The sequence below is a fragment of the Homalodisca vitripennis genome, chromosome 2, assembly GCF_021130785.1.
Source record: "Homalodisca vitripennis isolate AUS2020 chromosome 2, UT_GWSS_2.1, whole genome shotgun sequence".
Taxonomy (NCBI): Eukaryota; Metazoa; Arthropoda; class Insecta; order Hemiptera; family Cicadellidae; genus Homalodisca; species Homalodisca vitripennis.
In genome coordinates, this window is record NC_060208.1 from 172,422,104 (window position 1) to 172,438,546 (window position 16,443).

General features: G+C 32.6%; 1 protein-coding gene across 2 annotated transcripts in view; it reads left to right on the forward strand.

The window, feature by feature from the left end:
• The first annotated feature begins 698 nt into the window (after positions 1–698).
• Positions 699–16,443, forward strand: part of LOC124355050 (transitional endoplasmic reticulum ATPase TER94-like) — a 38,986-nt gene continuing 23,241 nt past the window's right edge. For both annotated transcript variants that reach the window (XM_046805960.1, XM_046805961.1), the window contains exons 1-3: positions 699–855; positions 14,246–14,351; positions 15,864–16,117. In XM_046805960.1, coding sequence (XP_046661916.1) covers positions 839–855; positions 14,246–14,351; positions 15,864–16,117 — 377 coding nt within the window. In that variant the 5' untranslated portion in view covers positions 699–838. The remainder of the gene's footprint in view (positions 856–14,245; positions 14,352–15,863; positions 16,118–16,443) is intronic.

The following is a 16,443-nucleotide window of genomic DNA, read 5'->3' on the forward strand; positions in this document are numbered from 1 at the left end:
TTATTGTTTCTATTTTTCAAGACTAACATTTTAAAAATTATAAATTTCATTTTCTTTAGCCCAATGTTCTAAGCGATTAATCAATTTTATTTTACTTTTTCATTCCTATTTTTCAAATGTAATGTCTATCACAATGATGTTTAAAAATTTCTTTATTGCTAAAAGGCTAATGAATTATTTTTGTTATATTTAATTTTGGACATTTTTAATTTGTATACTTGTTTTAGATAATGTCACTGATAAGTGACGAAATAATATTTTGAAACAACAAATAATAACTTACAACGACTCGACTCCTTGTCTTCCTAAATTATAATTCTATAACTGTACAGCCTTTTTTTTATGAAACGTTGATGAGCATATGAACGACTCAAAAGTTTGAGCATCATGTGAAAAAAAGCAGTAAGTACGGAATATATATATTATTATATACTTATATACTATTATCTTATTGGAAAATATCACTCGCAGTTGGTAAATATATTATGAGTGTAATTCTGAAAAGATTTTGTTATTTTATTAACATAATATTGATACTGTACCACCTACGATTATTATACTATGGAAAGTGTTTATATTGTTTGGTCTTTGACTAACCGTATCCAGCTCATCGTGAGTTTGGCAACGTTGCTCTATGAGTTCTCCCTTTTGGCAACGTTGTCAAATTTCAAGTATGTATACCGTAGTACGAAGTGCGAGTCACCGACCTACCACGAATCAGCTATACGGTCGTGGTCTGTGGACGAGATTGGGACTTTAGAGCAACGCGAGTTTGGAAGAAGGTGATACTGTTGGACAAAGTTAATTGTTTCTATTAATTTACCTTTAGCCTTTTATAATGGCTGAGACGAAGAAGTAAGTACAAATTTATCTATTAGCAGTTGATATAGTTTCTTATTAGCTTGTAATTTGTATTAATACGTTATAAAGTAAATTATTTTTATCTCGGAGAATGGCTCTGTTCCTTCAAAAGTACATTGTCATTGTGGTGTTGCGATTGTAGCATTGTACAATTTCTTTGTTTCAGCTCGTCTTATTCTATCACATATTTTGTTTTGAAATTGAGGAGTGCTGATAGTTTTAGATGTTTATTTAATACGATCTAATGTATAATCATATAGAATAAAGTGTATTCTATACTTTGGTATATTTTCCTAAAAGGCCTAGGGCAACTATGGGTTGTTAAATGTCTAGGGTCTTTAATTTAAGATTAAGATTAGGATACTTATTATCTGTATCATGTACCTGGTGAGATCAGCCAGCCTAAGTTAAATAATAAATATAGCCTAGGCTAGACTATAACATTAAAGATAATATTAAGTTTTCAAGTATTTAACTTGCTCTACCATAGTTTCACAGAATGGTCAAGTTTCACTAGCTAGGATTTCATATGACCTTAATCAAGATAGACTTATATAATTCAACCATCTATTACAGTTGAGGAATAGCCCAATTGCTATGGATATTCAAATTCTTTCAATGATTTAAGCGTTTTATATTTTAATTTATTTTATTTATAACGGCTACAGTATAATAAGCGGTCACCAACACAATCGAATCGTCAATGTTCATTACTATTTACAAGTACTTAAAACATCAAATTGTCAGATCAAATTACGTAATAGGTGTTCCAAATAACAAAGTAGTTCTCCTGGTTTTAACCCTCCCAGTGGCAACTACTTTTTCTCTAAGTTTCGGGACTTTTTCTCCTATTTTGTATTGTATCAATATATACATACTTTTTAGGTCAAAAAATTATACAAATATGACATATTATATATCAAATTAAACTGCACAAAACACACAATGTAACAATGTTAAAATAATTTACTTACCTTGGATTAGTTAAAAAGTAGATGAGTTGAAAAACCAAAATATTTTTTTGAAAATTTTAATTTTTATGTTTGGCTTCAATTATGAAATTAAAAAATAGCTAAAATCAACTATTCTTGATAGCAGTTTTTTCTAAATTTAATTTTAATTTGAAAAACACACAGTTTAAATTGACTAAAAAAAATACACTAACACTAATTACATAAAAACTATTATGTACACCAGTTTTTATGACATTTTAGTCTGTATCTGAGCCATCTTCTTTCTTCCTCTTTCTTCCAGGCCTTAGAGGTCTCCAATAATGTTCCAAGTAGGGAAAGCACTCTCTGTGAACTCCACAATTGCAGGCTTCACAATTGTTTGTTTGCTTCAACCAGTGAATTTACAATATCAGACTGATATTCCTTTCTGGCCATAGGTTTGACAGTGTTTTTTGAATAAATTACATAAGAATTCAGGAGGCACAAGTCGAGAATGTTTGTGAACAGTCTTTTCCAATACTTTGATGTTGTCCTGGAGCAAGAAACATGATATATAGACTTGTCACTAGTGTCCACACCTCCCATATACAGATTATATTGGTTTATTACTAGTGGCTTTTTTGTACAGATCCCTTTTCTGCTTCTCACATTCACATCCTCCGCATGACATGCAGTCGAAAGCAAGTAGACATTTTTGCCTTTTACTTTTTGTTTGAATCCAATAGCCAGTAATTTATTTTTTCTGTAGTAGGGCTTAAATACTCTCTCCTTTGTTTAGTTTGTGGGCTACAAGGTTTTTTGAAAAGCTTTTAGAATTTTTATTTACTGTACCTGTCATGAAAGTTTTTCTTTCCAACAATGTTTCAGCTAAATCGGGTTTTGTGTAAAAGTTATCAGTAAAAATATGATAACCTTTGTTTAGCAATTGGCTTTTTTCTAGAATTTCTAGTACAACTTTATGAACAAATGGTTCAGGTCTGTTCTCCAAGTAATCCTTGCCAGTGTAGAGCTCTATGTGGATGACATAGCTTGTTTGGCTTTAACATGCTTCAAATTTTTTTATACCGAATTGTTTGTGCTTTTTGTTGGGCATGTACTGTATGAATGTACAGTGGAGTCCCGCTAATCCGAACACGTGTAATCCGAACGTCGGTTAATCCGAACAGGTCCAGGAGGAATTATTTATAACAATAATGAACAGTTATAGGAACTAATTACATAAAAAATGAAAATGGGTGCATCATTTCGTACATAAACAAAGAAAACTTTAATTAAATAGACATACAGTATTTTATTAAGACAAATTGTGTACAGTACAGTACATAAATAATGAAGTTAAATACTGTACCAAATTGAAACTTATAGGTTAAGTATGAGTTAAATTAGTGTATTAAGAAATGAAATCAAACAAAAATTGGACGTACAGTACTGATATTATTATTGAGTACAATATTAATTGTTAAAAGACATAAATTCAGTTATTGTCTTCTGTTGCATTAAAGAGAGTCTATTGGATGACGCGTAGTTTCGTACAACTATTGAACGCGTGGACCCGTACAATATCCAGTACGCTCACATTGCTTAACAATAGAACTCTCACACGGTAAATGTGCTTAGTATTCGCAAACACGTTTATTTGTCAAGAAATACAATGCAACAGTCAGAAAACATGTTTTAACTTAATAAACAATGTTGATAATTCTATAACAAAATATACCGTTCTCAAGTTTAAAACCGTATTTTTCTGTAATTCTGGCTAATCCGAACAATCACATAATCCGAATAGGGCTCGGTCCCAATTAGGTCGGATTAACGGGACTCTACTGTACATCTATTTTTCATACCCACTAAGCTCTCATCAATGCTAATATTTTGTGTAGGTACAAAGTGATGCTTAGAGACAAAATTAAAGTGATCAAGTATAAACCTAATTTTAACCCAGGGGCCATACCCAGGCTGGCCTCGGCGTACACTAGTTTCTGATGTCAGATGGAGAGCTGAACTTATTGCCTGAAATCTTTTCAGGGGCATTGTTTCAGGGAAGAATGGAGTTCTAAGATTAGGTCTAGTAGACCAGTAGTCTGATAAATTGTTCTTACTTACTAATCCCATATTTATAAATAGAGCAAAATATTTTTTCAATTCCGAAACTGTTACATCAACCCATGCCTGTAACCTTGAAAAGGTTTTCATTTCACCAGATCTTCTTTTCTTTTCAATTAATTTTCTAGCATATTCATTAGTTTCTCTGACAATTGTTTGCCACACAGCGGTAGTGAAAAACAAAAAGAAATATTGTATATGAGCGCTATTTCGAGGTGGGCAATTTCGAACACCTGGATTCCTAACTGTGAAATCAGTTGAAATGTCAATCGGTGGTTCAGGAGGATAAGCTCGCATCCATGTAGGCTGAGGTGTGCTAGGCCTAGAATTATTATTACCACTCACATCAATTCTCTGGTTTTCATCATCAGAAGTGTCAACATCGTCTTGGTTAGGCACATGAACCTCATCGCTTCCGGATGAGAAGTCCTCTAGGCTAACGTCGTCGGGGAAATTATCAGTTTCTAAATCATTAACACTTACATCACTTAATTCTTCATCTGCTACAAGTTCCCTAATATCACTAGAACGTAAAGCACTATCCATTTTAATTGTTAGAAACAACAGAACGCGAACAGAACCAAACAAACAACACTGTTGGCGGACTACGGCCACTGTCCACAAGCCACGAGTGTTCTATCAACGCGACTCGCCAAAGGCGTTTAAAATCGACATACAGTAAACAAAACGTATAGCCAGTACAATATAATACTATATGAAATTAAAGTTTGGAATCTGTTCTTTCTATCCATACCACTTTAGTGTGGATACGTCGCGGAATGTTTTTATAAACCGCTTAACAAAAAAGGCTTACATAAATAGACGCTGCAGCGTCTTTGCCACTGGTAATAGAAAATAAATAGACGCTGCAGCGTCTTTCACCACTCGGAGGGTTAAACCTTTGAAATTATTGAAATATATTAACAATTTATTAAAAAACTATTTTTATAAATTGTTAGGCTGCAGTTTAATAAGCGGCTAGCCTACCACGACAATCGAATAGTAAATATTGATACTCTTGAGAATACAACATTTGATCTTTGAAAGTTATTTAAGCTTATGTGTTTTGGTTGTGGATTATATGAGCAGTTAAAATATTAGGAAATTAATTTGGTCTTTGTGTTTTTTCAAGTAAGAGTTATGAGTTAGTTGTTAAAATCTTGTGTTACTTTAAATTGAGAAGAGCTATCCTATTTTAAACACTATTTGGTTTGTTGAAATTTTGATGCAATTTGTATGCATTATTTTCAAATTTATTTTTTATCCAAACAATATTCACGATATTAACCTATTTCATGCAATTGTCCTACTGAACAAAACAATATAAGGTTTTACGGTATGAAAATGACAAATAATGAGTTTTAGATCTTTAAAAGAGGAACTACGTTTCTTGTTAGATAGTAGGAAGTTATGACCGATGAATTTCAAGTTACATTTCCTATAAAGCAATAATGGCCGGAGGTATTCGTGATCAGACCATTTAGAATCTGATTAGGTCTAGTTACTGATAGGTACTATCTCGAGGGATGTTTCTCATATTTCGCCATCAGAGTGGGAGCTCCCTGCACTGATGGCCGAAGGGATTTGTGTCAAGCTGATATGGGACTTTTATTCTTAGAAGGCCCAAATTAAGGGGATTCACCACTGAAAACATACTTTTTTTTAAATACACAATAAAAATAGCTTAACCATTTCTTTTCTTGTGTGTAGTAGGCTAACAAAAAATACAAAAATATAAAACGGCCAAAAAGTTGCCACATACAGCCTACAGTGAATAAAAACGGGGGTTTTTCGCGTTTTTCAGACCATATTTCAAATTGATATATCTAAGAAACTATCCAACATATTGCACTACTCATGGTCTAATTTTGAAGATATGGATCTAATCTAAATATTTAGGTAGATTTATCATGGTAACATTAGTCGTTTTAATAAAATAATTTAGTAAACTTTAGACATTTTTTTAAAAAAACATGCATATATATAAAATTATGTTTTTATTCATCATATATACCTAAAAATTTAATTCTACCTATATATTTAGAAAAAAATCTACTTAATATGTGGTAAAAATATGAACTTACTATCTCAATTAGTTCCCAAGATATATCGATTTTTGTCTGAAAATTTATCGAAATTCAAACTTTCGGAAAACTGCGATAGAAAGTAAACGTAGGTTCAACACTAATATATCACGTATATTTTTTTAGTTTATGGTTCTGAAATAAATTTACACAATATATTAGGTCAAAAGGTTGTATTATATATCAATATTAGGTTATATTATTATGTCAGTGTTCAATAAAATATACATATATATACATTGTAAAATAAAACAGAGTTCGGTCGGTGACGTTCAAAAGTCACCGGCACCATATGTTTTCCCCTCCGCTTCTATTTTCCTGGTTTCTTCCTCAAGCTGTGCATGTCCTACTTCCTTCTGTACTCTGTGAATTTCATCTTTTTGCGTTTCTGTGCCAGTGCTAGTCTTTTATTGTCGAAGCGCTTGGCAATCTTGGCAGCGTTTTTTTCCTATTACTATTTCTATTACTACTTCTTCTTCTTCAGCATAGAGTAATGAAAATAAAACAGTACAATGATTGATATGCGTATTACACTAGATTTAAATATCTGGTTTACATATTTATAATGAAATATATAAAAGAAATTATGATGTTTTTAGTACAAAATAAGGTATCTAGTAAAAATGTGAAATTTTGGACATTAACGCGCTTGCAAAAAAACGTTATTTTTCATACTTAGGGTTAAAATATAGGTCTTAGGATACTATGTTTTTGTTCAGTAGGTCCCAAATGACAAAATATGACAAAAAAACTTTTTTTGAAAATTTCATAATTTTTCATTATTTTCAGTGGTGAATCCCCTTAACAAACATGTCTTTGTTTGGGTCAAATTTTCCTGATTTCAGCATTATTGTCATTTTATGTATCCAAAGATGGCATAACAGCTGACTTCAGCAGCAACCAATATGAGGTTGACTTAGGATCATAACAAAACCATGTGACCCTCGTAGAACAATGAAATTATTACTCAGTGTGAAAAAAGTAGTTCCACTTTTAATGTTCGATAACTTCGTTATTTGTCATTTCCACCCATTGAAACCTTATATTGTTTAGTTCAGGAGGACAATAGCAATAGATTAATAAAGCGAAACTCGTATTTTGCCACTCTGGCTGTTAAGTTTACACTTACCACTAATGCTGAAATCTGGGGAATTTTGACCAAATAAAATAAATGCAAATTGATAAAGCAAACAAATATTATAAATTTACCTAACCATAACTTCCTGCTATCTTTGTAAAAAAAGTTCCACTTTTAACTCTGCAACTGGCTTTAAGCGATTATCGACGCATTAACTACAGTTTCAAAATGGCACTAAGCTATTTTCGACGCATTAACTATGTCGTAATATGATCTCTCACAGCAAGCCTATTTTTACTTTGTTTGAAGTAAAACATACGTAAATCTAAAGATAAAGATCCAAGGTTTCATACTATATCATAAAACGATCTAAAGTTACGTTAAATCTTTCATTATAAAATTATAAATTTGGATGTTCACATTTCCGATTGCCATTTGTTTGCGTAATTTCCGAACACGCTAAAATTACTGCGTGTTTGTCAAAATTCCCTATCGTGAGTTTACGTTCTACACGATCGTAAGTGTCGTCATTGAAAACAGTGAATTCTTGGCTTTCAGAAACATCTTTTCAATAGCCAGTAGGAAAATAAATGTTTATAAAATAAGCGTTTGAAAAGCTCATGTTGTGTAAATTTCCAAAATGCCTAATGCGTCGAAAATAGCTTCATTAAATTTTATTATTTTTGTTACTTTATTGTTGTCTGGAAATAGTGAAAATCATATCAAAACAAAGAAGACGAATTACTCTAAGCAACAGTATCGTCAACGAAGACTATGAACTAGTATTTTTATTTTTGTTCTGTTGCGCAATCACCGACTCAGCCAGTAGATAAGAACAACGCATCGCTTGGTTGCCATGTTGATTTCTCTGTTATTATTACGCCATTGCCGGTATTAGTGTATTGCTTGCTATTTATTTGGATATTTTAGACTTTTCGTTATTTAGTGTGTATAAATAAAAGTTTGTTTAGTGTTTTTTTTTAATTAGTGAAGTGAAAAATGTAGAGGTTAGGTTAAGTTTTAGTGAATAGGTTGGATGTTTGTGAAACTGAAAGTAAGCATGTTATACGCTTCAGGTTCAGTGTTTTATTATTTGGTTGGCAATTTATAGTTATTTCATAATGAGTGTTAATTTAAACATAATGTATTTATTATAAAAGCATATTCATGTATTTTAGACAGTATTTTTTTTTTTACTTTTTCTGAAGGTATTAGCGTTTTATTTCTATGACCATCGCTTGTTTTATTATTTTAACAAAAAAATAATAGAGATAAAATACATTGTTGTACATTTTTGTAAACTTCAATAAATGTACTATCTATATAAATAATTTTTGGATGAAAAGAAAATTGTTAGCTAAAAATGTTTGGCATTTATTTCACAATTTTGACTTTTGTAAAAATTAAAAAAAAGTTTGTTGCCATATAAAAATATCTTATACAATGCAAACTTCTATAAATATCATATTTTTCTCTTCTACATACATCTCTTAGAAAAAATATTTGTTCATCCAATAGATTCCAAAATGTCACAATGGTATACATAATAGTGCTATACAAACTTTTTTCAGATTTTGTAGTTTTTTAGATGTATTATTCAAAAGTACCAATAAACTTCTTTTACCTAAATATTTTTTTGTAATTTGTAATTCAGATATATAAGCAAACTTTTGTATATTTTAGATTATTCTAAAAAATTTCATATTACCTGAGAGGGTGCTTGCTATACATTTGAGAAACATTTATTCTTTACTAATACTTTTATGTTAATCAGTAAAAAAATAAAAATAAATTGAAATGATTCAATATTTAATATTTTTTTAAGAAACTACATTTATTCCTAAAGACATTGATGCTTTTAAAATGTTTGTATCTTAAAAAATAGATGAGCAGTGATTAAAACACAAAACCCTTACAAAATCACCAAAAAGTGCCTGCCATTTTGGGAAAAATGATGGCCAGTTCCAGGGTTAATATTCTAAAATTCAATATTTTGACCATTTTCGTCCCATAAAACTTTGGTATTATACCAACTACACCTATTATTTCTGAAAATGGGTGTATTTAGTTGTGTTTGTTTAAAAACTAGCCTATATAGAACCATCTCTAATGAATACAACTCAAACATTGTTTACTCACACAACACTCCCTACAAGACCCCGCCCACAGCCAACGAGACTCCACCCGGAGGCCCGCCCGCCTCACTGACGGCGGTGCCTGTCAGTATCTGCTGGACGGGCATTCGTGGCATCGTACTACTCTGTCCACTGCGTTCTTGTGTGGTCTATCTAATCGTGTTGTTGAATTGCGTATGAAGGATGGGTTGTACTATGAAAATACCACACTCTATTATTTCTGAAAATATAGATAATGTAACCAAACTGAAACAACTTTATTGACCAAAATACAAACTTACAATATTTAAGGTGTGCCGCTTTACTGGGATGACCAGAACTGGACATTGTTGGCAAGAATTGCGTCGAATGAATTTCTGCTGTACTCTGCTGCTACCTCCAACCGCCACATGTACTCAGCTAGGTGAGAATCGAGGTAGTGCCGTGCTGTACCATGATGTCTTTAGTTTCACCATTTAGCTAACCCCACGTCCTTTCGACTTGCTGTGTGCTTGCGCCGGTCTCTTGGTCCAAGAAGTTGTTTTTACGATTTACTGTGTAATGAGTAAAACCAGCATCCTCCAATTTGCGAGTTTTATACCCCTTCCAGTTATAATAGTGCTGCTTGGTTTAATAAGCAGGGCAATTTGCTCCATTAACGTGTTAGGTACTCTAACAAGAAATCTCACTTGTTTCCCTACAAATAATACCCACTGTTGTGGCAATGCGAGGTGGCAATCCGTTCAACGCAATTATTGTTGACACCCAGTTCTGGTTGTCTCATTTTACAGTTCTCTTGAAAAATGTTCTGTTTGTATATCAATTTCTCACTAATCTTATATCAGAAAAAAATTGTACATGAAGACATGTTAACCTTTTGGTATGTCATTGCAACTTATCAGCAGATTTGTACGACTGAGTAGCCAACACTGTTTTCTTAAATTTCAACTCTATATTGGGCATTCTCTTTTTTGCATTTTCCTTTGTAATAACATATGCTAAGACAGTAGTTGGAAATGGAGTCACAAAGAACCCCAAACTTTATCCTCAATGGCGGTGATGCTTATTTAGCATATATTGCATAAGTTGAGATTGGCTCTGTGTTCCAATGATTGATTCATGAACAGAAAGCTGCTGATTGCCTTTATAGTAAAATTTAAACAATTTATCCTCAATGGCGGTGATGCTTATTTAGCTTATATTGCATAAGTTGAGATTGGCTCTGTGTTCCAATGATTGATTCATGAACAGAAAGCTGCTGATTGCCTTTATAGTAAAATTTAAACAATCTATGAACAGAAAGCTGCTGATTGCCTTTATAGTAAAATTTAAACAATCTATTGCACTGTTGAAGAAGTGGTCAGAATGTTAGAACAGCATCATAGTTAGGCTCATCTACTCTAGGTAGATCTCTATTATTCATAATATGAAAGAAAGCTGAGTACAACATTGAGTTCATTTCTTTGAAACAATTTTATAAGCAAAGGTGTTTCTTGGGAGAGAGACACTTGTAGATCAGCATGACTTGATGGTGGTTATCTAATCAATACCATGTTCAAAATCATAGACTTTGACCTTAATTAAGCAACTTTCTAAAGCTAAAGCATAATAATATTATATTGCTTTTTGAGAATTTTTGTTTTATTACTACACTGAGTACTTTGGGATTATACCGACCACACCAGTACGAAGAACACAAAAATATAAATTTATAGAAACAAACATGATAGAACGAAAAAACTACTTTTTAATTACAAAATTACAAGCATTGTAGTCGCCAGGTATTGTTGTCGCTGTTATCTTATCTTTCTCAAGAATCCCGATTACGGCAGGCCGCATGGCATCACATGATTATTTAAGTTTTTTTGCACGGTACATAATTGTCTTTCCATTACAATTCAATTTATATTTCTGATCAGCCCCTCTAGAATTTGGTATTTTACTGATAGGTACTATCTCGAGGGATGTTTTTCTTTCGTTGACATCAGCGCGGGGCAGCACCGCGGTGCCGAAGCCCGTGCTGACGGCCGGAGGCACTCACATTTTGGGTGGTGGAGTGTAATCAAGAATAAAAACAATTTTTGAGTGTTTTTTTCAATAAAGAGTTTAGTTTTTGTTTGGTAATGTTTGTTTTTATTGAATTTTGTGTTTGGAGAAATGTAGGGGTAAAACACGGAAGTACAACAAAGCGACGCACCAGCTGAACGGGTGGCGAGACTCTGCAATCACGTTATCTACTAGACCGCTCGACTTTGACCTCTGTCTGAGGATGGGGAGGGGTTTGCGATAAGACAATTCCTGTTTTATATTGACAAAATATTGTTCTACACTAATCTAGTAATCAGTAGAAGCAAAATGTGAAATAACGATTCATGTCTGGGTGTGGTCGGTATAATCCCAAAGTACCCTACACAGTGTTACAATCAAAATCCAGTATGTTATTGAATATTGATAAAAACTGCTATTTCAAACAAATTTGTAAAGGTAAATATGTTATATAAATGTAGGCTATATCACAGTGACTATATGGGTATATCGTCGTTTGGTGATTGGCGACTCTACCTCATTGTCTTGAAGACCAACCAAACAAATATTGTGTTGTTTTAGCATTCTGGGTTAGTGACATTTCAGCAAGAAAGTCATGTACTTGTAACCGCACTAGATCTAGCCTTTCGTTGTTATTAAGTATTTATTCAGTTTAGAGACACCCAGTTTTTTTGTCCTAAAAACCATTCAGAACTCCTCCTATAGCGTATACTAAAGTAGAAATGGACCATTTAGAGTGATTAAAAATTATTTAAGGAAGTTGTGGCAGCAAATAAGTTATAATGGTTGGCTCAGGTTGGCCCTACAGGTAGCTAGAGAAGAGTTTCAATTGGTAAAGGGTCGGTTTTACTGGTGGTTATTTTTTTTTTTGTTAATTTTTTTTTTTTTTCTTAGTTAGCAGTTCTTCATGTGGGTTACCTTGCCCTATTATCCCTCCAATCTTATTAGTTATCCCCACTTTGAACCCAACTCTCTCCTGGTCCCCTAGTTTTTGTTGATGTTAAGTTGTTATTTGGTTAAAATCGAGGGTAACGTTTACTTTAGCCACTCTACCTAAAACAGACTTAAAACCACTTTTAAAAATATCTCCAAATACTATATACTTTTATCTCCAGAATTCTTAGTTGCTAACAAATCACAAAAACTATTGTGTTTGAATTTTAGTGTATATCTTAGTTAATCCTTTGATCTGGGTTTAAAAAACCTTCCTACAACATCCCCTATGTTTATAATACATTTCTTTTACATGTATTGAAACCATACATCCAATGGAAGCCAAACAGTCATAGTTGCATACAAAAATTATTTGCTTACGGAATATTTTACTATTTGTACAAACAATATTCAAAAATACCCAAAAACTTCTTTTACTCAAATGCTTTTAAATTTAATATTTGAGTTCGATCATAACATTTTTGTGCATTTTAGATTTAGTCTAACAAAATCTTTACATTGCTGGATAATGTAATGTACATTTGAAACAAAAATTATTCTTTAAGATTTTTTTTATATTTACATGTTTTTTAGCGTCAAATAAAAATTTTAACTTATGTTTATTTTTAAAGATACTAATATTTTTAATGAAATGAAATGAAAAATGTCTTTATTGGAGGCGAAGTTAGGTCTATAAAATCCTCTCTACCACTTAACCTCTCTTACCTTAATATGTGGTTATGTTTTGTAATCTAGAAACATTAAAAAATCATCTACTTTTCTCTTATTCAATCCCACATTGTATTTGGCTTAAGTCTATATGGTGCAACTAGTTGAGCAAATCTGGACAAAATTCTCCTAGCACAAACAGCTGTTAAGGAAATATTAAAGCTTAAATGAAGAGATGCTGCCAGGGCCAGTTTTATTCAGCTGGGATTTATGATAGTGTATAGTTTGTATGTTCTACAAACAGTACTTCATTTTAAGATTTCAAATTGACCTATTAAACAATTAACAGTAACTCGTGGTTACAATATTCTAAATTGGAATTTAATTGTTTTGGAAACGTGAAATTTAGAAATCCATTAAAAAAAAAAAAAACACCAAGCTACCGCAGGTTAAAACCTTTTTCAAAATTACCTCTTCAAATAAAAACACAAAATAGCACACCAAAACTTAAGAAGATCTTAAACTGTTTCTTATTAAGAATCCATTTTACTCTTTGGTGAATTTTCCTATGAATTGTATTTAGAGATTTATGAGATTTGTGTTTGTTTTAATATAAGGCCTACACAGTTATACCTAGATTAATGTCGCTTCATTAAAGCAATTCATCTACTAAAATATTGAAGAAAGATATATTGATTAATTGATGATAGTTAAAGATAGATGAGCAACAATTTTGTTAAAAAAGCGAGCCAGCCATTATGGTGCTAACGCCCAGTTACAGGGTTTAAAATGGCATAAATCACAACTTCAGGTTTGGATATTGAATATCCACTTGAGTATTGACTCAAGCTTAATCAATACTCACTTAACTACACAAGCATAGAACAGTGGTAAATAGTGACTAATTGAGAAAGCTTATCTTCATCTTGTAAATAAGGGGGTTCGATCTCTAGTTGTTTAGACAACTGTTAGTTTGTTGTTTGCGGTGCTGTAGATTGTGCTGTTTAGTCTACAGCTATATCGTGCTGTAGATTGTGCTGTTTAGTCTACAGCTATATCGTGCTGTAGATTGTGCTGTTTAGTCTACAGCTATATCGTGCTGTAGATTGTGCTGTTTAGTCTACAGCTATATCGTGCTGTAGATTGTGCTGTTTAGTCTACAGCTATATCGTGCTGTAGATTGTGCTGTTTAGTCTACAGCTATATCGCTTAGATATGAACATTTGTTTATTTACAATAAGTTTTAAATACTGAAACCTTCCATAGCTGAAATCTAGCATGTCAGGGTAGTAACTAAAACTTTTGAGTCATAAGGATCATACTTATTTTTTAGCAGAAACAGTCAGAGAATTAAAGAAATTATTGTTTTCTGAATGAAGTCCAGTAAACATTAATTTTTTTCAGTCCCGATGATTTGGCTACAGCAATCCTGCGCAAGAAGGACAAGCCCAATAGGCTCCTGGTGGAGGAGGCAGTTAACGATGACAACTCAGTCGTCGCCTTGTCTCAGGTAATTTGCACAGTAAAATCTCAACCAGTAGATCTTAATTAGTAATATTACATTTTGCTATTAAACAATTGTTTATATATTAGTTAATAAATTTAATTATACAAATATAAGTAGAAAACCTAAGATGTAGTACACTGTATAGTTTTAAATCAGCATGGACTATAGAATGTGTTACAAAAAAGGTACATTTGTTCCAGTATGCAAAAAGATTATTTCCTTAGAATACTTAAAAATATTTAATGAAAAAGTGCAATACTGTTTCAATGCCAATGAAAGTTAAGAGTGTCAGATTATTGAAATGTTTACTGCATCATTAAGAAAAGATTGTTTTACATAAAAATTACAGGACAACTAAAGAAATGCGAGTTTGATACTTTACAATTAATTGTAGGTCGTATGGTACAACCCATTTATTGTCATTTGTACGGCTACAAGTATCTGGAGTCAAATTTTTTCACCAGAATTATCACTGGAACGACACTGGTCAGCCATATTAAGTTTTAATTAAAACAACTAAACTACATGATGTTTCCATCAAGGATTTTTTTGCGGAATTCTGTATTATTACTGTTTGAGGTTTCCATATATATATGTAAAGTAAATTCTACATATTTTTATAGAAGGAAAGACAAATTTTTTGGCATATAGTCCTGAAAGGACCTTTGTACCTCCCTTACTTAATATTCAGACCCTCGGAATCTGAAGCTTTTACTATAAGATTTGAGGGCTCCTGATCTCTGATATCCTTAGGGATGAGAAGATACACCCCTAAGATTTTTTCCCCTGATTTTGCATACGGCAGGACAGTTTAGTCAAATATTTTTCTGCTTCTTCGCAGAGTCTGCATTCATTTGTCTGGCTTAGACCAACCTTAACCAGATGTTTCCTAAGTGGGTCGTGTCCTCTAAACATCCCTAATACTAGTCGTATATCCGACTTACCTTGTTCAAGGAGTGTTAACTATCCTTTTACATAAGAAGAGATAAACGTTTTAGATTGTCTTAGCCCTGAGGCCTTTCTCCTGGTTAAGGATCTAATCCTCTTTTTCCAGCTTTACTGTAGGAAAAGGTTACTCCACAGCCTGGCTCTGGTCCTACCAGAAGGATTTCTGTGCCTGTCTTGACAAAGGTGTCTCTTTTTCATTCCCTGATTTACTTTAGAACACAGTTAATTGTGTATAATTCATATTAGCATATAAATAACATAGTTATATTGTTATTGACGATGATGCTATTTATATCTGAGTTTGAATTGAATTAAACAATAAGAGCAGAATTGTATTAGCCAGCTATAGAGCTGAGAAGCAACAATGTAATGCAGCTGATTAGGCGATGAGGTGCTTATTAACTTTCAGCCAGAACTAATAGCAACATTACAATTCCATGTATTCAGTTATTACTTTTGATGACAATATAGGGTGTACAGTTAATTTGTGTGCTTCTTTGTCAAACCTATTTAAGTGTTTTTAAAGGATTTGGATTAGTTTATTTATGTTGTGACTTTTGACTTCAGGCCAAAATGGATCAGCTCCAGCTGTTTAGGGGTGATACAGTCCTTCTGAAGGGGAAGCGGAGGAAGGAGACAGTTTGCATTGTTCTGTCCGACGACACATGCGCTGATGAGAAGATACGGATGAACCGTGTTGTGCGCAACAACCTCCGTGTGCGGTTGTCGGATGTCGTGTCAGTACAGCCCTGTCCTGATGTTAAGTATGGCAAACGCATCCATGTGCTTCCCATAGACGACACGGTCGAAGGACTCACAGGGTTGGTTATTGTTTTGCTTTATGTCAACTTTTGGTGTTAATACAGCATTAAAGTAGTTTAAAGCGAGGATTTTGTATGGGTATGTGGATCAAATGGTGGATCAACAGGTATTAATTTAAGAGGCTTTAAATTGTAAAGTTGATTTATTTGCTTATCTGGAAAATACATTTTCCTTCTATATTTTCTATTTATTTTTGAAGTAGTCTACTATGTTAACTTATCCAAATTTGCTTTTATGCCTCATATTTAAAAAACAATAAAATATTTTATTTCCTGCCAAAACCTAGATACAATTAATATTTTATTAATGATCATTCCACCGTCTT